The sequence below is a fragment of the Halichoerus grypus genome, chromosome 12 (genome assembly GCF_964656455.1).
Source record: "Halichoerus grypus chromosome 12, mHalGry1.hap1.1, whole genome shotgun sequence".
Taxonomy (NCBI): domain Eukaryota; kingdom Metazoa; phylum Chordata; class Mammalia; order Carnivora; family Phocidae; genus Halichoerus; species Halichoerus grypus.
The window spans coordinates 9,513,597-9,538,750 of record NC_135723.1 but is presented as its reverse complement, the minus strand read 5'-3'; the positions used below and the strand labels follow the sequence as shown (position 1 = coordinate 9,538,750).

The window sequence follows — 25,154 nt, the reverse complement described above, 5'->3', positions numbered from 1 at the left end:
TGTTCATACTATGGGAGTCTGAGAAGGAGAAGGGAGAGCAAAAGGGAGAGAAAACTCATTTAAAGAAATAATGGTTAAAAATTCGTAAATCTGGGGAGAGATATGGTCATCCGGGAAAAATGAAGCTCAACCGTCCCCAAAATGACTTAAACCAAAATGATCTTTACTGAGACACATTGCAGCCAAGCTCTCAAATAAAAATAAAAAAACAAAGAATTTCAAAAGCAGCAAGAGAAAAAAGACTCACCACATGCAAGGCAATCCTGATAAGGCAGCAGATTTCCTAGCAGAAACCCAGCAGGCCTTCCAGGTGCTCAAAGAAAAATACAGTCAACCAAGAGACAACTGTCAACCACGGGCATTAGAAATGAAGGGAAGAGAAAGACTTTCCCAGGCAAATAAAAGCTGGGGTAATTTATCATCATAGACCTTACAAGAAATGCTAAAGGGAGTTCTTCAAGCTGAGATGAAAGGATGCTAATTAGTAGCATGAAAATATATGAAAGTATAAAATTCACTGGCAAAAGTAAATATATAGTTAAATTCAAAGTACTCTGAATACCGCAATAGTGAATTCTAGCACTTTGAACTCTAGCATATAGGTTAAAAGACAAAAGCGTTACCTATCAGTGATTACTCTTAATGTAAATCACTTAAATTCTCCACTAGAAGACAGGGTGGCTCAATGAATTAAAAAAAAAAAAATCCAATTATATGCTGCCTACAGGAAGACTCACAGGCCCAGACTGGAGGGATGGAAAAATAAACCATGCAAATGGAAACCAAAAGAAGCTGGAGTAGCTATATTTATATCAGACAAAACAGAACTTAAGTGAAAAGATGTAGCAAGAGATAAAGAAGGTCATAATATAATGATAAAGGGATCAATTCATTAAGAGATTGTAACAATTGTAAGTTTATATGCTCCCAATATTGGAGCACCTACATATATTAGACAATTTATAGATCTGAAGACAAAAAGAGATAGCAATGCAATAATAGTAGGGGACTTCAATACTGTGCTTTTCAACAATGGATAAATCATCTAGATAGAAATATAATATGGAAATAATGGATTTGAACCACACTTCAGACCAAATGGACCCAATAGACATATAAAGAACATTCCAAACAACAGCAACAGGAAATACATTCTTTTCAAGAAGAATGGAACATGGAATATAGATGATATATTAGGTCACAAACAAGTCTTAACAAATCTCATAAGATTGAAATCTTATCAAGTATTACCTTTTCTGACCACATGATATTATATAAAAATAAATAATAGGAGGAAAGCTGGAAAATTCACAAATACGTAAACAACACACTTCTGAAAAAACAGCCAATCAAAGAAGAAATCAAAAGGGCAATTTAAAAAATTTTTGAGATAAATGAAAATGGAAACATACCAAAAATTATCGCATCCAGCAAAAACATTTCTAAGAGGGAAGTTTAAGGTAATAAACACCTACATTAAGAAAAAAGAAAGATCTCAAACAACCTACCTTTACATTTCAAGGAAATGGAAAAGGAAGAACAAACTTAACAGAAGAAAATAATAAAGATTACAGCAGAAATAAATGGAAAAGAAACTAGAAAGATGATGGAGAAGATCAATGAAACTGAGTTTTTTTTTTTTTTAAAGAAAAATAAAATTGACAAACCTTTAGCTAGAAAGGTTACCAAGAAAAAAAGATGACTGGAATTAATAAAATCATAAATGAGAGAGGAGACAGTATAACTGATACCACAGAAATACAAAAAATCATAAGAGACTACTATGATCAATTACATGCCAACAAATTAGATAACTTAGAAGAAATGGATAGATTCATAGAAACACATAACTTATCAAGATTTAATCATGAAGTAATAGAAAAACTGAAGAGACCAATAATGAGGAAGGAGATTAGATAAATAATAATAATAATAATAATAAATACCAACATATAAATGTCCAGGGTGAGATGGTTTCACAGGTGAATTCTACCAAACATTTAAAGAATTTTTACCAATTCTTAAACTCTTCCAGAAAATTAAAGAGGAAGGAACACTTCCTAACTCATTTTACTAGGTCAGCATTACCAAAATTCCATCATCCCAAACAAGTATGTTAAGAGAAAAGAAAATTGCAGGCTAATATCCATGACAAACATAGATGCAGAAATCTTCACCAGAATACTAGTACCAAATTCAAGAACATATTAAGAGGATCATATACCATGATTTATTGGTATTCATCCCTGGGATGCAAGGATCATTCAACATATGTAAATCGTTAAATGTGGTACATCACATTAACATAAAGAAGGATAAATATATCATCATCTCAATAGATGCAGAAAAGGTATTTGACAAAATTCAACATTCTTTTATGATAAAAATTCTGAACAAATTTAGGTTTAGAAGGAATGTTTCTCAATATAATGAAGGTGATATTGAGAAGCTGATTGATATCCTACTCAATGGTAAAACACTGAAAGCTTTTCCTCTAAGATCAGGAACAAGACAAGGATGCCCACTCTTACCACTGTGTTCTGTTTAACATCATACCAGAAGTTGTAGACAGAGCAGTTAGGCAAGAAATAGAAATAGAAGGCATCCAAATCAGTAAAGTTACAGCATACAAAATTAGCATGCAGAAATCAGTTGTGTTTTTATACACTAAACAAATTATCTGAAAGAGAAATTAAGAGAGGAATCCCATTTATAGTACCATTAAAAACAAAATACATAGAAATAAATTTAACCAAGGAGGTGAAATGTACACTGAAAACTATAAGACACTGATGAAAGAGACTGAAGAAGATCCAGCATGCACCCCAGTGTTTATAGTAGCATCAGCTACAATAGCCAAACTATGGAAACAGCCCAAAGGTCCTTCAACTGATGAATGGATAAAGAAAAGATGTATACATACAATGGAATATTTACTCAGCCATCAAAAAGAATGATATCTGGCGATCTGCAACAATGTGGGTGGAGCTGAAGAGTCTTATGCTAAGTGAAATAAGTCAGAGAAAAGTACCATATGATTTCACTCATATGTGGAATTTAAGAAACAAAACAAACAGTCATAAGGGGGAAAGAAGAGAAAGGCAAACCAAGAACAGACTCTTAACTATAGAGAACAAACTGATGGTAACTAGAGGGGCGGTGGGTGGATGGGTGAAATAGGTGACAGGGATTAAGGAGGGCAATTGTGTTGAGCCCCAGGTGTTGTGAGTATTGAATCACTAAATTGTATACCTGAAACTAATATAACACTGTATGTTAACTAACTGGAATTTAAATAAGAACTTTTTTAAAAAAGAAAGAAATTGAAGAAGACCCAAATAAATGGAAAGATACCTCATGTTCTTGTATTGGAAGGATAGATACTGTTAAAAAGTCCATACTTTCCAAAGCAATCTACAGATTCAGTGCAATCCCTAGCAAAATTCCAGTGGCGTTTTTTACAGAAATAGAAAAACTATTCTGAAATTTGTGTGGAACCACAAGAGACCCCAAATACCAAAAGCAATCTTGAGAATGAAGAATAAATCTGGAGGGGCACCTGGGTGGCTCAGTCAGTTAAACATCCAACTCTTGATTTCAGCCCAGGTCATGATCTCAGGGTCGTGAGACTTAGCCCTGTGTCAGGCTCCGGGCTGAGCATGGAGCCTGCTTAAGATTCTCTCTCCCCCTCTCCCCCTCCCCCCTGCTGGCTCGCTTTCTCTCTTAAATAAAAAAAAAAAATCACACTTTGTTATTACAGCCTCTGATACAAAGCTGTAGGAATCAAGGGGCACCTGGGTGGCTCAGTCAGTTAAACATCTGCCTTCAGCTCAGGTCATGATCTCCACATTGGGCTCCCTGCTCATCGGGGAGCCTGCTTCTCCTTCTGCCCCTCCCCCCACTCATGCATGTGCGCTTGCTCGCTCACTCTCTCTCAAATAAATAATCTTTAAAAAAGAAAAAAAACTATAGGAATCTAAACAGTATGGTACTGGCATAAAATCGACACATAGACCAGTGGAACAGAATAGAGAGCTCAGGCATAAACCCATGCGTATGTGGTCAACTAATTTTTGACAAGGACTCCAAAAACGTGCAATGGAAAAAGGGTAGTCTCTTTAATCAGTGCTTTTAGGAAAACTGGATATGTACATGCAAAGGAATGAAACTGGACTCCTATCTTGCACCAGTCACAAAAAAGTATCTTGACATGTATCAAAGACAAATAAAATCATAAAAAAAGAGACTTACCTGAAACTGTAAAACTCCTAAAAGAAAACAGGAAAATCCTTGACTTTGGTCTTAGCACTGTTGTCTTGGAAAAGACACCCAACTGCACAGGCAACAAAAGCTAAAATAAACATAGATCTGCATCAAACTAAAGAGCTGCACAGTAAAGAAAACAATCAGTAAATTGAAATGTCAACCTATAGAATGGGAAAAATATTTGCAAACTGTGTGTATGTATGTATATAGAAAATGTAATTGATATATTACATATGTAATATATAAATAATATAGGTATAAAATATGTTATATATAACCCTATACAGTATGTAATTATATGTATTATGCATTAATATCGCATGTCATATATTACATGTATTATGTAGCTATATATCTGTACATACTATATATATGTTGTTACATATATATCAATCACATTTTCTTTACCCACTCACCCACTGAAGAACATTCAGGTTGTTTCCATGTATTGGCTATTGTGAATAATGCTGCAATGAGTTTTATAATATATATATTATCTGGCCATAAAAAAGAAGGAAATCCTGCAATTTGCAACAGCATGATGAACCTAGAACCACAGTATTCTAAGTGAAACAACCCAGACAGAGAAAAAATACTGTATTGTTTCACTTATATTCAGAATCTTTTAAAAAAGGGGGGAAAAGCCAGTATCATAGAAACAGATTAGAATGATAGTTGCCTTGGCTGGGGGAGGGAGAAATAGGGCAATATAGGTCAAAGGGTACACATTTTCAGTTAGAAAAAGATGAAGTTTGGGGCACCTGGGTGGCTCAGTCGGTTCAGCATCTGCCTTTGGCTCAGGTCATGATCTTGGGGTCCTGGGATCGAGCCCCACATCAGACTCCTTGCTCAGCAGAGAGTCTGCTTCTACCTCTCCCTCTGCCCCTCCCCCCACTTGTGTTCCTGCTCTCTCTCTTTCTTGCTCACTCTCAAATAAAATCTTTAAAAAAAAAAGATAAAGTTCTGAAAATACAATGTGCGGCATGTAACTATAATTAATATGCTTGCAAATTGCTGAAAGTAGACCTTAAACATTCTCATCACAAACACACAGAGTTAACTGTGCAAGGTGATGGATGTGTTAAATACCTTTCTATTGGTATCATCCCACAATGTATATGCTTATCAAATCAACACTTTAAACATATATAATTATATGCGACTGTTACTCCTCAATTTAAAAAATGAAAAAAATTGAGGAAATTAACATTGGTACATACTATCATCTAAGCCTCAGATTAGAGATTCAGACCCCATTCAAATTGTCCTAGTTTTCCTAATAACATTTTTTATACCAAACTGATTTAGTTTAAAATCACATATCGTCTTCACTTGACACATCACATTGTCTCTGCTCTGGACAGTTCCTTATTCTCCTTGGTAGTTAGGAAGGTTACAGGCCAGTTATTTTGTAGAATGTTCTAAATTTGGGTTTGTCTGATGTGTCTTCATGATTAGATTCAGGGTATGCATCTTTCATAGAAATATTATAGAACTAATGCTGTGTTCTTTTTTTTTATGTTAGTCACCATACAGTACTTCATTAGTTTTTGATGTAGTGTTCCATGATTCATTGTTTTCATATAACACCCAGTGCTCATTGCAATACGTGCCCTCCTTAATACCCATCACGGGGCTCACCCATCCACCCCACCCCTCTCCCCTCTAAAACCCTCGCTTTGTTTCCTGGAGTCCATAGTCTCTAATGATTCATCTTCCCCTCTGATTTCCACCCCCCTTCATTTTACCTCCCTTCTCCTAATGCCCTCCATGCTATTCCTTATGTTCCACATATAAGTGAAACCATATGATAATTGTCTTTCTCTGCTTGACTTATTTGACTTAGCATAATCCCCTCTAGTTCCATCCGTGTCGATGCAAATCCTTTGTGATGGCTGAGTAATATTCCATTGTATATATGGACCACATCTTCTTTATCCATTCATCTGTTGAAGGGCATCTCGGCTCCTTCCACAGTTTGTCTATTGTGGACATTGCTGCTATGAACATTGGGGTGCATGTACCCCTTCTTTTCACTACATCTGTATCTTTGGGGTAAATACCCAGTAGTGCAATTGCTGGGTCGTAGGGTAGCTCTATGTTCAACTTTTTGAGGAACCTCCATACTATTGTCCAGCATGGCTGTACCAGCTTGCATTCCCACCAACAGTGTAAGAGGGTCCCCCTTTCTCCACATCCTCGCCAACATTTGTTTTCTGCCTTGTTAATTTTTGCCATTCTAACTGGTGTAAGGTGGTATCTCAGTGTGGTTTTGATTTGAATTTCTCTAATGACTGATGATTTCAAACATTTTTTCATGTGTCTGTTAGCCATTTGTATGTCTTCTTTGGAGAAGTGCCTGTTCATGTCTTCTGCCCATTTTTTGACTTGATTATTTGTTTTTTGGGTGTTGAGTTTGAGAAGTTCTTTATAGATCTTGGATACCAGCTCTTTATCTGTAGTGTCATTTGCAAATATCTTCTCCCATTCTGTGGGTTGCCTCTTTGTTTTGTTGACTGTTTCCGTTGCTGTGCAGAACCTTTTTACCTTGATGAAATCCCAGAAGTTCATTTTTACTTTTGTTTCCCTTGCCTTTGGAGATCTTTCTTGAAAGAAGTTGCTGTGGCTGATGTCAAAGAGGTTACTGCCTATTTTGATGGATTCCTGTCTCACATTTAGGTCTTTCATCCATTTAGAGTTTATCTTTGTATATGGTGTAAGAGAATGGTCGAATTTCATTCTTCTGTATATAGCTGTCCAATTTTCCCAGCACCATTTATTGAAGAGACTTTCTTTTTTCCATTGGATATTTTTTCCTGCTTTGTCAAAGATTAGTTGACCATAGCGTTGAGAGTCCATATCTGGGCTCTCTCTTCTGTTCCATAGATCTATGTGTCTGTTTTTGTTCCAATACCATGCTGTCTTTGTGATCACAGCTTTGTAATATAGCTTGAAATCAGGAAACGTGATACCCACAGCTTTGGTTTTCTTTTTCAACATTTCCTTGGCGATACAAGGTCTTTTCTGGTTCCATACAAATTTTAGGATTGTTTTTTCCAGCTCTTTGGAAAATGCCATTGGTATTTTGATCGGGATGGCGTTGAAAGTATAGATTGCTCTGGACAGCATAGACATTTTAACAATATTTATTCTTCCAATCCATGAGCATGGAATGTTTTTGCATCTTTTTGTGTCTTCTTCAATTTCTTTCATAAGTGTTCTGTAGTTTCTGGAGTATAGATCTTTTACCTCTTTGGTTAGGTTTATTCTGAGGTATCTTACAGGTTTTGGTGCTATTGTAAATGGAATCAATTCCCTAATTTCTCTTTCTACAGTTACATTGTTAGTGTATAGAAAAGCAACCTGCAAAGAGAGAGAGTTGACTTCTTTGCCAATTTGAATACCTTTTATTTCTTTTTGTGTCTGATTGCTGATGCTAGGACTTCTATTACTATGTTGAACAATAGTGGTGAGAGTGGGTATCCCTGTCGTGCTCCTGATCTTAAGGGAAAGGCTCTCAGCTTTTCCCCATTGAGAATGATATTCGCTGTGGGCTTTTCATAGATGGTTTTTATGAACTTGAGGAATGTTCCCTCTATCCCTACACTCTGAAGAGTTTTAATCAGGAAAGGATGCTGTATTTTGTCAAATGATTATTCTGCACCAATTGAGAGGATCATATGGTTCTTGTCTCTTCTTTTATTAATGTGTTCTATCACACTGATTGATTTGCAAATGTTGAACCACCCTTGCATCCCAGGAATAAATCCCACCTAGTCGTGATGGATAATCCTTTTAATGTACTGTTGGATCCTATTGGCTATGATCTTGTTGAGAATTTTGGCATCCATATTCATCAGGGATATTGGCCTGTAATTCTCCTTTTTGATGGGATCTTTGCCTGGTTTTGGGATCAAGGTAATGCTGGCCTCATAGAATGAGTTTGGAAGTTTTCCTTCTGTTTCTATTTTTTGAAACAGCTTCAGAAGAATAGGTATTATTTCTTCTTTAAAAGTTTGGTAGAATTCCCCTGGGAAGCTATCTGGCCCTGGACTCTTGTTTTTTGGGAGGTTTTTGATCAGTGCTTTAATTTTGTTACTGGTTATTGGTCTAGTCAGATTGTCAGTTTTTTCCTGTTTCAGTCTTGGTAGTTTGTAAGTTTCCAGGAAGGCATCCATTTCTTCCAGGCTGCTTAATTTGTTGCTGATAATAATTTCTAATAATTGTTTCTATTTCCTTGGTGTTAGTCGTGATCTCTCCCCTTTCATTCATGATTTTATTGATTTGGGTCCTTTCTCTTTTCTTTTGGATAAGTCTGGCCAGTGGTTTATCAATCTTATTAATTCTTTCAAAGAACCAGCTTCTAGTTTTGTTGATCTACTGTACTGTATTTCTGGTTTTTAATTCATTGATCTCTGCTCTAATCTTTACTATTTCTCTTCTCCTGCATGGTTTAGGTTTTATTTGTTGTCCTTTCTCCTGTTCTTTTAGGTATTAGGTTAGCTTGTGTATTCGGGATTTTTCTACTTTTTTGAGTGAGGCTTGGATGGTTATGTATTTCCCCCTTAGGACTGCCTTTGCAGTATCCCATAGGTTTTGGACTGATGTGTTTTCATTCTCATTGGTATCCACGAGTTGTTTAAGTTCTTTAATTTCCTGGTTGACCCAAACATTCTTTAGCAGGATGGTCTTTAGCTTCCAAGTGTTTGAATTCCTTTCAAATTTTCTCCTGTGATTGAGTTCCAGTTTCAAAGCATTGTGGTCTGAAAATAGGCTGGGAATAATCTCAATCTTTTGGTATCGGTTGAGACCTGATTTGTGACCCAGTATGTGGTCTATTCTGGAGAAAGTTCCATGTGCGTTTGAGAAGAATGAGTATTCTGTTGTTTTAGGGTGGAATGTTCTGTATATATCTATGAGGTCCATCTGGTCCAGTGTGTCATTCAAAGCTCGTTTCTCTGTTGATCTTCTGCTTAGATGATCTGTCTGTTGCTGAAAATGGAGTATTGAGGTCTCCTTCAATTAACATATTGTTATCAATATGTTTCTTTATTTTGGTTAACAGTTGGCTTATGTAGATGGCTGCTCCCATGTTGAGGGTGTAGATATTTACAATTGTTAGATCTTCTTGTTGGATAGACCCTTTAAGAATGATATAGCGTCCTTCTGTATCTCTTACTACAGTCTTTAGCTTAAAATCTAATTTGTCTGATATAAGAATTGCTACCCCAGCTTTCTTTCTTTTTTTTTTTTGTTCTGGATAGTTTTCTTTTCTTTTTTTTTTTTTTAAATGTTTTATTTATTTATTCATGAGAGTCAGAGAGAGAGAGAGAGAGAGAGAGAGGCAGAGGCAGAGGCAGAGGGAGAAGCAGGCTCCCCGCCTAGCAGGGAGCCCAGTGCAGGACTTGATCCCAGGACGCTAGGGTCATGACCTGAGCTGAAGGCAGACACTTAACCATCTGAGCCACCTAGGTGCCCCTTCTTTTTTTTTTTTTTTTAATTTTTTTTAATTAACATATAATGTATTATTTGTTTCAGAGGCACAGGTCTGTGATTCAACAGTCTTACACAGTTCACAGTGCTCACCATAGCACATACCCTCCCCAATGTCTATCACCCAGCCACCCCATCCCTCCCACCCCCACCACTCCAGCAACCCCCATTTTGTTACCTGAAATTAAGAATTCCTCATATCAGTGAGATCATATGATACTTGTCTTTTTCTGATTGACTTATTTCACTTAGCATAATACCCTCTAGTTCCATCCACGTCTTTGCAAATGGCAAGATTTCATTTCTTTGATGGCTGCATAATATTGTATATAAATACCACATCTTCTTTATCCATTCATCTATTGATGGACATCTAGGCTCTTTCCATAGTTTGGCTATTGTGGACATTGCTGCTATAAACATTGGGGTGCATATGCCCCTTTGGGTCACTACATTTGTATCTTTGGGGTACCCCAGCTTTCTTTTGAGGTCCAGTGGCATGAAAAATGGTTCTCCATCCCCTCACTTTCAGTCTGGATGTATCTTTAGGTTCAAAATGAGTCTCTTATAGCCGGCATGTGGATGGGTCCTGTCTTTGTATCCAATCTGCAACCCTTGCCATTTCATGGGAGCATTTAGGCCATTCACGTTGAGTGATTATTGAAAGATACGATTTTATTGCCATCATGTTGCCTGTGAAGTCCTTGTTTCTATAGATTGTCTCTATAAATTTCTGGTCTATATTACTCTTGTGGTCTTTCTTCTTTTATGGAACCCCCCCCCCTTAATATTTCTTGCAGGGCCAGCTTGGTGGTCACATATTCCTTCAGTTTCTGCTGGTCTTGAAAGCTCGTTGTCTCTCCATTCTAAATGACAGCCTTGCTGGATAAAGTATTCTGCATGTTCTTCTCATTTAGTACCCTGAATATGTCTTGCCAGCCCTTTCTGGCTTGCCAGGTCTCTGTAGACAAGTCTGATGTTATTCTGATGGTCCTCCCTCTGTACGTAAGAAATCTCTTTCCCCTAGCCGCTTTCAGGATTGTTTCCTTGGATTTAAGATTTGATAGTTTTACTATTATATTTTGAGGCATTGATTTGTTCTCTTTGATCTTAGGATGGGTCCTCTCTGCCTTTTGGACACAAATGCTTGTTTCCTTCCCCAGATTAGGGAAGTTCTCAGCTACGATTTGCTCAAGTATATCTTCTAGACCTCTCTGTCTCTCCACCCCCTCAGGGATCCCAATATTCTGACATTGGAATGTTTCATGGCGTCATTAATCTCTCTCGGTCTGATCTGTTGGGCTTTAATCTGTTTTTCACAGGTCTCCTCAGTTTCCTTCTTTTCTATCATCTTATCTTCTAGCTCACTAATTCATTTTTCTGCCTCATTTACCCTGGCAGTCAGAGTATCCAGTTTAGACTGCATTTCATTCATAGCATTTTTAAGTTCGGCCTGATTAGATCTCATTTCTGCCCTTAGAGATTCTATACTGTCGCTAATATTTTTCTCAAACCTAGATACTGACTTCATAATTTCTACTCTGAAGTCTATCTCTGACATCTTGCTTATATCCTTATCCATTAGGTCTGTGGCAGAGGCCACAGTCTCTGATTCTTTTCTTTGTTGGGGGTTCCTCCTCTTAGTCATTCTGTTGAGGCGTGGTTGAAGGAATGTGCAGAGTCTAAAGTATTAACCAGGACCCAAGCAGGATGCACCTGTTTTGTAGGGACCTTAGGGCTGTCTGCCTCTTGTTCTTCCAGCCTGTCTTCTGGGGGAGGGGCCTGCCGCGATGTTACTCAGGCAACTCTGCTTGGGCAGAGTTGTCCTGCCCCCTGTCAGGAGGGGGTGGGCTCAGTTAAAACTGTTTTTTTGGGCTTTTGTTCTCTTGCGGCTTTCCCTGGCGGCTTTCCACGTCTCTTCCGAGAGTCAGAGCAGAAGTAACTGCATCCAAACCTCTGTCTCAGAACAGAGAAATTGCAGTCTGCTCTTCCACTCAGCTCTCCAGGACTCGTAGTCTCTGTTTCTGTCTGCACTGCTAAAAACCTTAGCCTCCCCTGTTGTGTGCCCCACAGCAATACCCCCATAGGTTGATCCCAGGGCCGGGCACGTCTCTGCCCTTTGTGCTTCTAAAACCACGAGCCGCCCCTGGTTCATACGTGCGCACCTGCAGCTCCTGGATCCTGTCTGGGGGCTGGACTAAAGTCCTTTCCCTGCTGCTACCCGTCTGTGAGTCTGCGCCTGGTCCCCAGTGCAGGGTGCTTTTGCATTCCTGTGTTATCTCACCTTCCCAGCGCCAGCGTATGGTGGCTCCCTCCCCTTTCTGTTTATCTTCTGATATCTGCCCGCAGAATCACAGCTCTGCGCTTCATACCTGGGGACAGGTCATGTTTTTCTGCTTGTAGAGATCCCGATGTATATTCTTACATCTCAGGCTGATTTTGTGGCTGTTCAGAATGGTTTGGTAGATATCCAGCTAAATTCAGGGGACCGGTTGGAATAGGGTCCCTTTCTCCTCCGCCATCTTTCTAATGCTGTGTTCTTCTAAGTGAAAGAAGTGGCATCCAATTCAATTTGTCCATTAATAATTATATCATTGGATTAAGGTGGTGTCTGCCAGGTTTCTACACGGAAAGTTACTTTTCCCCACTTTGTATTAATGATTATTTTGTGGGGAGGTAGTTTGAAACTTGATAAATATCCATTATTTATCACACTTTCTGATTATTCATTTATGAATTTATATTAATATGGATTGATTCATAGCTTCTTTTTTTAATTAAATGTATTATAATCTACTTTATTTTGATATTAAAATTGTTTCATATTTGATTAGTGGGGACCTTTTTATTGCTAGCTCTTGTGTCATTTAATCATATTTCCATTATTCTTTGAGCAGTTCCTTGCTTTCCGGCATAAACTGGTTTGTGTTCTTTGTGTGCTTTCTTTGCCTCAGCTGTGCACTTAGCCATTTCTCCAAGGAGCTAAGGTTCATTTACTGGTGAATTTTTTTTTTAATTTTTAAATTGAGATATAATTGACACATAACATTATATTAGTTTCGGGTATACAGTGTAATGATCCCATATTTATATATATTGTAAAATGATCATCACAATAAGTTAATACCTATCACCACACAGTTAGTTTTTTTTCTTGTGATGAGAACTTTTAAGATCTCTTAGCATCTTGCAAGTATATAGTACAATACTAACTGTTGTTACTATGCTGTACATTATATTTCCATGACATTATCATTCCAGTTATAATTGGAAGTTTGGACCTTTTGACTACCTTCACCTATTTTGCCCACCCCCTACCCCCTACCTCTTACAGCCACCAACCTGTTCTCTGTATCTGCTCAGTTTGTATCTGTCAGTTTGCTGGGGTGTTTTGTTTTTGTTTGTTTGTTTTTTAGATTCCACATATAAGTGAGATCATGTGCTGTCTGTCTTTCTCTGACTTATTTCAGTTAGCATAATGCCCTCAAGGTCCACCTATTTTGTTGCAAATGGTAAGATTACCTTCTTTTTTATGGCTGAATAATATCCCATTGTATATTTATGTCACATTTTCTCTATCCATTCATTCATCAGTTGACACTTAGGTTGTTTCCATGTCTTAGTAAATAATACTACAGTGAACGTGAGGGTGCAGATATCTTTTTGAATTAGTGTTTTCATTTCCTTTGGATAAGTGCCCAGTAGTGGAATTGCTGGATCATATGGTAGTTTTAGTTTTAATTTTTGGAGGAACCTCCATATTGTTTTCTATGGTGGCTGCATCAGTTTAGGTTCCCAGCATCAGTGCAATAAATTCTATTTTGATATCAAGGTTTGTACTCTAGGTGTGATCAATAAAGAGATCTCTGAATATGTGTATCAGAATCTGTGTGTGTGTATGTATGTATGTATGCTGTAGTTACCACATGTGTTTATCACAATAGATCATTGAGTGAATGATAGAAAAATAAGTAAAGGTTCAGTTGAAAGGTAAAGTCTTTTATTTATTTATTTGTTTGTTTGTTATTTAAATTCAATTACCCAACATATAGTACATCAGTAGTTTCAGATGTAGAGTTCAGTAATTCATCAGTTGCATATAACACCCAGTGCTCATCACATCACGTGCCCTCCTTAATGCCCATCGCCCAGTTACCCCACCCCCCACCCACCTCCCTTCCAACAACCTTCAGTTTGTTTCCCAGAGTTAAGAGTCTCTCATGATTTGTCTCCCTCTCTGATTTCTTCCCATTCAGTTTTCCCTCCCTTCCCCTATGGTCCTCTGTGCTGTTTCTTACATTCCACATATGAGTGAAACCATATGATAATTGTCTTTCTCTGATGGGCTTATTTCCTCAGCATAATACCCTCTAGTTCTATCCATGTCGATGTAAATGGTAAGATTTCATCCTTTTTGATGGCTGAGTAATATTTCATTGTGTGTATATATGTGTGTGTGTGTGTGTGTGTGTGTACCACATCTTTGATAAAGTCTTTTTTTTAAGATTTTAATTAAATTGTTTAGAGAGCGAGAGAGAGAGAGAAAACATGAGCGGGGGGGGGAAGGGCAGCGAAGGGGGGAGAGAGAATCTCAAGCAGACTCTGCGCTGAGCATGGATCCCAATGTGGAGCTCAATTCCACGACACTGAGATCTTGACCTGAGCTGAAATCAAGAGTCAGACACTCAACCAACTGAGCTACTCAGGCGATCCGAAAGATAAAAAATTCTTTAATGACCAAGGATATGGAAATACAGAAATGGAAATATAAAACTAGTTCTGGAGAGAATATAACATGGTCCAACTTCCCAGATGCCCAAGTCCCCTCATAGGCATGTAAATATGGATAAAACCACCACAGGGGAGAAGCTTCTGCTTATTGTAGGAAGCTTTCTTTGCCATATTCAGGGGCTAGGTAGTGGGCAGAAGGAATCTCACTCTCCCACACACCTAACTCTGTAGAGATTCAGGCGATGTGCCTGCTTACTCATAAGGTGCAAGAACAAGCCCACCTCATTCTGCAGTTTTCTGTGAAGCTGGGATAAGCAATGGCCAATATCCCAGGAGCACCTCCCAGTGTCCCAGATTTCCCTCTGTGTTTATGTGAAAATATAGATCTTAAACACACTTTATACTTAATCACAAAATAGTTCTTAAATAGATATTTTCTCCAGAGAGGGTATCGGCATGGCCAGCAGGCATGTGAAAAGATGCTCAATGTCACTCATCATCAGGAAAATGCAAATAAAACCACAATGAGTTATCATCACCCCACAGCTGTTAAAATGGCACGAAAAAAAGAGACAACAGGTGCTGGTAAAAGGTGAAAAGGATAGTCCATATACTTTGTTAGTGGGAAACAATATGGAGATTCCTCAAAAAATTAAAAATAGGTCTACCATACACTCCAGCAATTTCACTTCTGGGTGTTTATCCAAAGAAAATGAAAATGGGATTTTGATAAGATATATGCACTCCCACATTTATCACCACATTATTCACAATAGCAACAACCCAAATGCCCATCAACAGATGAATATTTTAAAAAGATGTGGTACATACATGAAGTGGAATATTCAGTTATGGGAAAGGAGGATGTCCTGCCATTTACAACAACATGGGTATATCTTGAGCAAAATATGCTAAGTAAGATAAGTCAGAGAAAGACAAGTACAATATGATATCACTAATATGTGGAGTCTAGAAAGTCAAACCTGTAAAAAGACCCAATGAAATTGTGATTAACAAGGGATAGGATGTGTGTGGGGGTAATATTTATAATGTTTAAGGCTACAAACTTGTAACAAGTAGTAAATAAGCCATAAAGATATAAAAATAAATAAATAAAAATGGAAATGCTAAGCAAAGCATACTTGAACAAAAGAGCTTTAATTGTGCTTTAAGTTTTTCTTGGTGGTTTTGTTTTTGTTTTGTGGACAAAACAAAAGAGGTCAGTAATATGGGGGGAATGTATATGAAAAAAATAGACATGTGAGACTAGTTGAGAATAAAGAGCTATCAAAGAGGGGGAAAATAGTTCTGGTCCTTTGTGAAACTTCTAGCCTAGATAAGAAAAAACCACCAGAGCAAAACTTTTTAACAGCTTTATTTTATAATCCAAAATTTTGGTTATGAATATATTATTTATCCTCCCTTCAGCCTGGGTAATTTGAGAAAAATCACTTGGTTCTTCCAGTCCTTGAAATAAAGAGTCTAATTTTAGCTCCTCTCCAGTCCCGACAGTTCCTAGTCTTCTCTGTGTTTCTTAGATTTTTATGCTGCGCTGTCCCCTTCTGGCTAGAAGAGAACTTAACGCTCGGCTCAGACACTTCCCTGATCTCATCTTGCCTTTGGGGCGGGTGGATGCCATCTGGCTTTCTTAGACTTTGATTTCTGTTGCAAGCCTGGCGCTGGCACCATCTTCAGCTGGGGTATGTGAGGGTGCAGGGGTCCTGCGGGTGGTTCTGCGGTCTCTGTACCCTGTGCTGGGGCAAGACAGACCTAGAATCTGGGATGCACGTCTGTACACAGCCGGTGATGACTGCCTTTTTCACTCTCGGTTTTTGTCATGACAGGGAAGGTCTTGCATGAGGAGCATGTTGAACTCTTGATGGAGGAGTTTGCATTCCTGAAAAAAGAAGTGGTGGGGAAAGACCTGCTGAAAGGGTCTCTTCTCTTCACAGGTCAGTTTGAGGTGGGATCACGGGTCATGTGGAACTGGGGAGGCTGGTAGGCTAACTGGGTTCTTTCCTGGTTCTCTAGGATTTTAGTTTGGATTCATTTTCGCTAAAGACTCTCTGACTGAAGGCCAATTTAATATTATCTTCCCATGCTGCCACAAACAATAAAAATACCTATTTTCCTTCTTTCTTCAAATGAGATTTAAGTGCTTTGGTGGGCCTTAGGTAAAAAGTATGTTAGAAATCTTAAATTTACTAATGCTTCCGTCCCAATCTATTAGGTGTAGAATTTTCCTCATTAAATCTTAACAAATTGGAGATTATTTTTCCGTGGGAGGTTCAAAATGGACTGAGACAGGTTCTTGGGGAGGAGAACATTTTTATCCTCTTTGCAGAGCAAACAGAATATGCATAGCCCCTTTCTTCCTCCAATAAGTTACAAGGACATTGGCTGCAGCCAGAATATTTGACCTACTGTATATTTGATTATTTATGTTGGTCATTGTTTGAGTAGCTCCATTAGCAATAGGAAATAAGCATCCTTGAGGCCCCTGCTCTTGGGGTGACCTTTGTATGGACTCCTTATCTGGCTATACCCTAGGGTATCTGGGCCACCTCTCCTGAGGGCTCTCCTTATGGAAGCAAAACCCTGACGTGGCCAGGCATTGTTAAGTGGCAAAACCATTCATCTCATGAACTTCCAGAAAATAACAGTGGAACATCATTTCGAAATCCACCTTCATCATTTAAACTGATGATAGGGTTGTTGTAACAAGTAATAACCATTAATCTATACAAGGAACTGTGCTTAAGTATGTGACATGCATTCGTTCATGTTAATTCATATGACAGTCCTATAAAGTGGGTGTTTATACCCCCATTATACAGGAAAAAAAGGAAGGTCAGAGACGTGAGTAGCTTCACAGAGTTGACAAAAACAGCCAAGTGGCCAGGCCAGGTTGGAGCTCAGGCGTCCGACTTCATGGCTCAAACACTTCATGGCTGCTCTGTCCTCGCGGAACGAGAGCAAACAGTAACCAGCTGAGAAGGAGAAACCCTTCTTGTGTGACTTTGATACCTAGGTCCTAGCGATTCCAAACCATGTTGCCTATGAAACTTACAATTTTGTTGGCTTTTATTTATAAGTTAACCTTTTTTAAACCATAGGCATAATTATGGATTTGAAGTCAGTATCAGATTTGTAAGAAATCATTGGTTTATAAACAATGTAACAGGTATGTAGTCTTTTACATTTGGATTATGTTTAAAATTTGGGCCGGGGACAGTCAGGAGCAGTATCTTGACCCCACGTATTTCTCACACAAATATTCTATTGAATGTACTTTGGTGTAGGAGGTTATGAAGACTGAGAAAACACTTAACACTGTATCACTTTTCTTGATATTTACATGGTTTGTGGGTATCGCTGTTTTCTTCAGAGCTATCATGGTGCCTTTACCCTATTGTCATTTATACAGATAGTTAGATGGTATTTATCGGAATGTAGACTCGGGGGCTAAAATACCTTGATTCTTCTTCTTTTACAAGACTTCTTTAAATCACTAACTGAAGAGGGTGTAGATGTTTGTATACCTAAGTGTATATATGTTTACTATATGTAAACTATACATCCATACACGGATATATCTAATATATATATATATATATATATATATATATATATATATATTAGATATGTATTAGAAGCCTGAAATATTTTTATTATTCTGTGGGCTAGATGGACTACTGTTTCCAATAAAATGTCTTATTTTCCTAACAAAATTGAATTAAATAAACAAGATAAAAGATGCTTTTATGAAGGTTTTCATTCAGGCACCTAAATATTCAGAGTCATCTTGCAAGGTCGCGGGGAGGCAGGGTCGTCCTGCCACGGCCACCCTGCCCACAAGCCCCCTCTGCCCTCCACCTCACTTCTCAGTTCCCATGGTATTTGTGATTCTCCACAGCTAGCCCGTTAGAAGAAGAGCGGTTTGGCTTCCCTGCGTTTAGTGGCATTTCTCGCCTGACCTGGCTGGTCTCCCTCTTTGGGGAGCTCTCTCTTGTATCCGCCACTTTGGAAGAGCGAAAGGAAGATCAGTATATGAAAATGACTGTGTGCTTGGAGACAGAGAACAAACGGTAGGTTGCGAGAAACCGAGGAGCGGGAAACTTGAAGACATTGTCGTGTGTTCCCAAAGGAGAATCTAGACAAAGCCCAGAGGGCCTAAACCCCCCCACCCCCGACTCTGGAAGGGCTGTCTGCTTTTGTAGACAGAAGACGTGCTGGGATTTCACTTATGTTGCTTCACTTCATCCTCGCAGCAGCCTTGGGAGGTAAATAAGACAAACATGAGCCCCTTTGCCAGGAAGTAAATAGAGGCTTACCGAATTTGGGCAGGGTGTGTAAGCCACACAAGTAAGCAGTACCAGAGGTGGTAGCAGAAATCCAGTTACCTCTGTGGCCCGAATGTTTTCCGGCATTTCATTATGAAAGTTTCAGACATACAGTGGAGTTGGAAGAATTTTGCAGTGCATACCCAAACTACTACCTAGATCTTGCCGTTGACATTTTACCCTGCTTGTTTATTATCACATGTCCAATTATCTCAACCCTCAGTGTGACCAAAATTTAAAGTTTTGTTTCTCAGTTTTATATCATACTGTCATACTGTTCCCAAAATGTTCTAGTTCTTTATTTTTTATACCAAGTTTTTTAAAACAAAAGCACATTCATAGTTTTCCTTGAAAGGCACTTGGGCTCTGTAAAATATTTAAAACAGCAAGTGTTTTGTAGTGTTTCTGTATGTGTTCCCAGGTAGGTGGGTCTCTTGGTAATAGAAGAAACCGGTGGGTATTTACAAAAAGAGAAAAGTATTTGAGTTCCTGCATGAAGCCCGATCTATGTCCATTTGAGGAGTTTCCTCTTTGCAAGGGAAAGGCAGAAGTCACAGATGAAGGTCAAGTATGCAGAGCTTCCAAGTGCTGCATTTGGAGGAATCACACTGGTAGACCCTGGCTCTGACACCAGCATTGGAAGCGTTAGAACTGCAGCTGTGGTCCGACCCTCTCCGCAGACAGGTGCAGTCTCCTGCAGGCGGAGCTAGAGGTCGCTCAGGGTGCTGCAGGAGCACAGGAAAGGGGACCCTGGAGAGGTCAGGTCATGCTTCTCAGAGGAAAAGGTGCTTTGCGCAGTCTTGAAATTTGAGTAGGCGTCAGACAGGAAACAAAATGTGAGGGAAGTAGAGACTGACTCACATTATTGCAAAGGGGAGGCAAGCATCAGGTGAGGGGTTGGGGCAGATGGCAAACACTATATTATAATAAATTCTTAATTTCATGTAATACTTTCTACTTCACAGATTGTACTTTTAATCTCAACACGACCACAGCTGCATAGGGAAAATGATATACTTCTTATTCATGTTCACTGATTAGGTGGATCAGAGTATTTTGAATATCTCAAACTTATTGTATTCAGTGTTAAAGCAGTGAATAAACAGCATTAATGTTAATTTTTGTCATCACATTATGAAATGTTTTAAAGCCTGTGTGCTTTTAAAACTAGCTGTGGGCTGGGTGCCTGGGTCGCTCAGTCGGTTAAGCATCTGCCTTCGGCTCAGGTCATGATCCTGGAGTTCTGGGATCAAGCCCCACATCAGGCTCCCAGCTGGCTCAGTGGGGAGCCTGCTTCTCCCTCTCCCTCTGCCCTTCCCCCTGCTCACGCTCTGTCTCTCTCAAATAAATAAACAAATAAATAAAAATCTTAAAAAAATAAACCTAGCTGTGGGCTGAAACTAGTACAATGTTAAATGTCAACTATACCTCAGTTAAACAAAACTAGCCATGGAAATGAATATTTTAGAAGTGAGACCAACTTTTTGATAAGAGTTTGTAAAGATCATTTATTTATAAAAATCTGAGTCATAACCAAAAATTTTTAGATGATAGATTGAACACCTTCATTTTAGTAGTTTACTAATTTAACTACTGTCTCGTAGATTCTTTGTCTGACCTGAATATGAATTTTTGATTTATAGGCTACACCGCATTCATACATGAATCATTTTAATAACTTCCAGAATAGAAAACTTGGCTGAACTGCAGCTCTTCAAAGCAAATGGGTCCCTGCTCGGCTTACATGGCCCTTGGTATAGTGTGCCCTGTGACAAAGAAAAGCTGTCTTACCCTGTGAATGCAGTCTTGGCTTCTGACAGTACCCGGGAGGAATGCTTGGGATCTGTGGGCTTCTTTTCTCTCTCCCCCAAACCTTGTCTCGGTTTTTAGGCCACATTTTCTTAAAGCTACAAGAAGATGTCCTTCTAGGGTTATTACTACACATTAGGAAACTCTGCCAGTTGTTTCCAGACACAATTTAAGTTACAACTACCTTCAAACAACACAGTAGAATAGAGCAGAACCATAGCTGGGGTCGGGGAGGAGAGGAGGCTGATCTTGAAAAGTTACAATAAAAGGACTCGCAAGACCGAGATCATTACTTGAATCCCTGTTGTGCCAGTGCTAGGGTTAGTGAGTGTTTATTGAGTGCTTACTATGTGTGGGGCACATGGCCCTTTAACAAGGATTTTCTCATATAATCTGTATACCACCTCTCTGAAGTGGGCATTGTGACTGTCACCTGGGAAACTGAGGCTCAGAGCGGTTAAGAAACTTGCTAAGGGCACGGAACTAAGTGATTGTGTGAGGATCACACTTAGGCAGCCTGTCTCCTGTCCCCAGATTGTCACAGCTTCTCCCCAAAAGTGCATGGGAAGGGCACAAGAAAGTTGTATCCTAGGAAACACCCCAGGCCTTGTCCGTCCCTTACGGTGGTCCTCCCCTGCCGGCGAGGCAGGTGTCGCTGTCTTAGATCCCAAGGTCATCCAGGAAATCCCCGTGCAGCTGATTCTCCAGCCCATGTTCTTTCCATCTTACCAGCAGTTTTCACACGTTGTAAAAATAACAAAAATACTTTTTTAATCCAAATCTTATGTGGCTAATCAGTGTATAGGAGAGTTAAAAGTCTCAGCTCTCCTGTTGAAGCCAGCTGCTAGGAATAGTGTCGAAGCCATGCAGTCCCCTGCCTGCTCATCCTTCAGGGCCTGGGGAGAGCAGTGTTAGAAATCCCCACCTCCCCCGGGCTTGCAAACACGTGCTGATACTAGGGATGTGGATGTGGCTGAACACCTCCCTGGAGAAGGTGAGCTGTAAGAGGCCTTTTTTGTAGGTAGTCCATGCCCAAGTTGACAAATGCAAATATTTGCAAATGAAGGTTTCACAGAGAGGAAGAGTGGAGAAGTTGTCTGTGAGTTTAAAGCTTGTGTTTTTGTTGGGGATGTCTGGAGCTGAGTGTTGTCCAAGCTCAGAACTTGCGTGGACCAGGGCCATCCTCAGCCCTACTGCATTCATTTGGCAGTACGGTGCCAACATTCAGTATCCTCACTTAAATACATGACTAGGAGGTTAGGAAACTGGGACTTTTCAGGTTTTTAGCAGATAGGACCACAAAATAAGGAAGTTATTCTATCAACATTTCCCCTGATGTCTCCGTACATATATGGCTATTGGCCTGGCTCCCCCTTTATGTACTTCAGATCTTTTCCTCTTAAACATACACCTCCACACTCTAGTGTAGGTCTTGGTGAGCTAGGTTAGCCAAAGGGGAGGATTCCTTTACACAGGCCGAAGGCAGCCCTGAGCTCCCTCCAACACCCAAAACATTCTTAAGGGACCTGCTTGGGTCCTTTTCCTGTAACCTCACACCTAAATCTTAAGCTTGATCAGGGACCATCAGTCTACAGGCAGAAAAACCCAAAAGGTAGCTTCCCTTCTTCCTTAGCGACACTGGTCTAACCTGCCCACCCCAGGCCTGACCTATTGCAGCCCAAAGGATCAGGAGAGAGGAAATTTGACGAATGGTGGCAGGGGAGGAAAAGGCTAGAGAACTTTAAGTGTACTCAAGATTTAACACCTTCCGTATTCACACTGAAAACTTTATCCGTTAGCACAATAGTCCAACAAAATTGCTTTGTCCTTCACCCTGACTCATCCCTTTAGGAAAAGAAAAGGGAGGGGAAAGCAAAGAGAAGTAGCCAGAGGCCAGCCACAAGCCATTTCATTCCCAAAACTTTGTTCTAAGAAGAAGAGGGGAAAACTATATATGCGAGTATGTATGTGTGAAAATGTTGAATCCAGAGTACCCATATTAATTTAAAATTGGAAAGAGGCTTAAATATTTGGCAATAATAAAATATTAAATTATATAATCAATTGTGCATGGTATGCAGACAATAAAACGACACTATAGGATCATACAAATATTTTAAAATAAGTAAAAGCAGCATAATCAAAAATTACCCATACTTTGATTTGTATGCCAATAGGCAAAAATCCGAAAGGATTGTCTCAAGTTGAAGATTCTTTTATTTAGGTGAAAGGACTGGAATTTTTTTTCATTTAGAACATCCCTAAATTCAATGCCGTATTGCTTTTAGAATGTGTTTTTAGAAGCAGATTTTATGTTTTTTCTGTCATGTTATTCAGTGAAGCTTCTTACTTTAGGTCAGAGCCTACCTAGGAGGTTTCTCTGTGTTTCACTAAGCAGATACCACAGCTCTGACCTGCTAAAAAGACAGAAAAGATAATCCTAGAGAAAGGAGGAACTTTGGAGAAGTGGAGTCTGTCCTCTTTGGATTTTAGATTTTTGTGAGTGCTGAACTTAGCAGGAAGTTGGAGGGAGGCAGATTTTGAAACAGAAACAGGTGCTTTGTTAATCAGCAGGGTTAGACTGGTGTTTTCTGGCATGTGCGTTGGACCATAGACTTCTTTGAGAATGTGATGAAAGCACTTCTTTCCATTAAAATGCACATACACATGGAAAAAACAGTTTTGCACACAAATCTCAGGTGGTGCATGGACTGCCTGTAGCCCTTATCTGGCTCTCTTTATCTGTGAGACTCAGAATAAAAACAAATGAGAGAAAGAGAGAGAAGAGGAGGGGGTTGGGGGAATAGGTTAAACAGGTGATGGGGATGAAGGATGTTGTGATGAGCACCGGGTGTTGTATAGAATTGTTGAATCACTATATTGTACACCAGAAACTAATCTAATACTGTATATTAACTAACTGGAATTAAAAACTTTTTAAAAAGTTACGGATAAGCCAATCACAAAAGGAAAAAAACAAACTGATGTTCACACAAAAATCATTGAATGAATTCCCTTGCCTGATGGCAAAATTCAATGAAGGACTGTTTGGCAGTAAAGTTGGGAACAATCACCCAAGGCCTTTGGGAGGCTGGTGGAAGTCCAGATGCCACCTGAGCCACTCCATTGAGCAGCAGCTTCAGGGAAGATGGGTGCACAATGAAAGCCTATTACCAGATTCTCGGGTGCCAGCAAACATCCACTTGCCCTCCCTTGTAATCTCTGACATTTATGATTTTTGTCTTTGCAGTCCGCTCACATGGATTGAAGAGAAAGGGCCCGGTCTAAAACGGAACCGACATTTAAGCTTCCATTTTAAATCTGGGTCTCTGGAGAATATGCCAAATGTCGGAGTCAATAAGAATATTTTTCTGAAAGATCAAAATATATTTGTCCAGAAACTCCTGGGCCAGTTCTCTGAAAAGGAACTAGCTGCTGAACAGAAGCGCATCCTGCATTGCTTGTGGCTCGCAGAAGAAATCCAGAAGTACTGCTCCTCAAAGAAGTAAGAGAAGAACGCACGCGGCACCTCTCAGATGGGACTATAGTTTCCTTTTTATGAAGAGTTGACCTTTATCTCGATTCTTACAATTAAACATATCCTGGGTAAACAGGCTTTGTTTACTGTCCCGAGCTGTGTTGGGAGTGATATTTGGGAGTTGGGGGCAGGTGTTGTAGGGATGAGGAAAGAACTACGCTTGGTTGAACTGAGCTAAATGCTTCATATGCCTGATTTCATTTACTCTTCCCAACAGCCCTATCAGATGGGTATTACCAGGTTTGTTTTCATTAGTACATTGGAAAATCTTGTCTGAATCACCCAGATAGTAAAGAGCAGAACCAGCCTTTAAACCCCACTCGTGCAAAATACTACATTGGAGCCTCCCTGCTTTAAGGAATTTTATTTCCCTCAGCAAACATTCACTGGGCGACTATGGTAGGTGCTGGGGATTCTAAAAATGAATAAGACGTAGCCACTGCCCTCGATAACTCAGTGTCGAAAGGAAGCAAGTCACGCCAACTAGTCATTGTAATGTCATAGGTCCGGTAAAAGAGATACGCCCCCGGTCACCTGGAGGAAGGTCGGGGGAAAAGCCTACAAACCAGATCTTGATAACTAGGTTAGCTGTGTAAAGGTCAGAGGAGGGCTTTTCTGGCAGAGGACTGACCTGAGCAAAGTGAAGGCAGTGAGAAACAGCCTGGTGAGTACCCTGGAACAGTGTTCCTGGAGTGTTGTGTCTGGAGGAGGGAGTCCCAGAGAGGTAAATCCGATTGTGGGATCCCTAGAAGTCAGATGAAGGAGCTGGCGTCTTATTTACTAGGCAGTGCAGAGGCACTGAAGAGTGTTATTTAAAGGGGGAGTGGTGTGGTCAGGTTTCCAGTTTAGGTAAAGCACTCGGAAGGCTGCCAGGAGGAGATGATACTGGAGACCAAGGAGGAGGCATCCAGTTGAGACCCAACAAATGTGTTCATACTGGCAGCCCTTGACTTACCTAGACTCACTGCTCCTGT

At 39.6% G+C, this 25,154-nt stretch overlaps 1 protein-coding gene across 1 annotated transcript in view; it reads left to right on the top strand.

The window, feature by feature from the left end:
- The window catches only part of BLVRA (biliverdin reductase A), a 52,641-nt gene extending 28,370 nt beyond the window's left edge, over window positions 1–24,271 (top strand). Inside the window, exons 5-7 of the mRNA XM_078059949.1 lie at window positions 16,335–16,442; window positions 18,407–18,578; window positions 23,893–24,271. Of these exons, the coding sequence (XP_077916075.1) occupies window positions 16,335–16,442; window positions 18,407–18,578; window positions 23,893–24,151 (539 nt within the window). The 3' untranslated portion in view covers window positions 24,152–24,271. The remainder of the gene's footprint in view (window positions 1–16,334; window positions 16,443–18,406; window positions 18,579–23,892) is intronic.
- The last annotated feature ends 883 nt before the right edge of the window (window positions 24,272–25,154 follow it).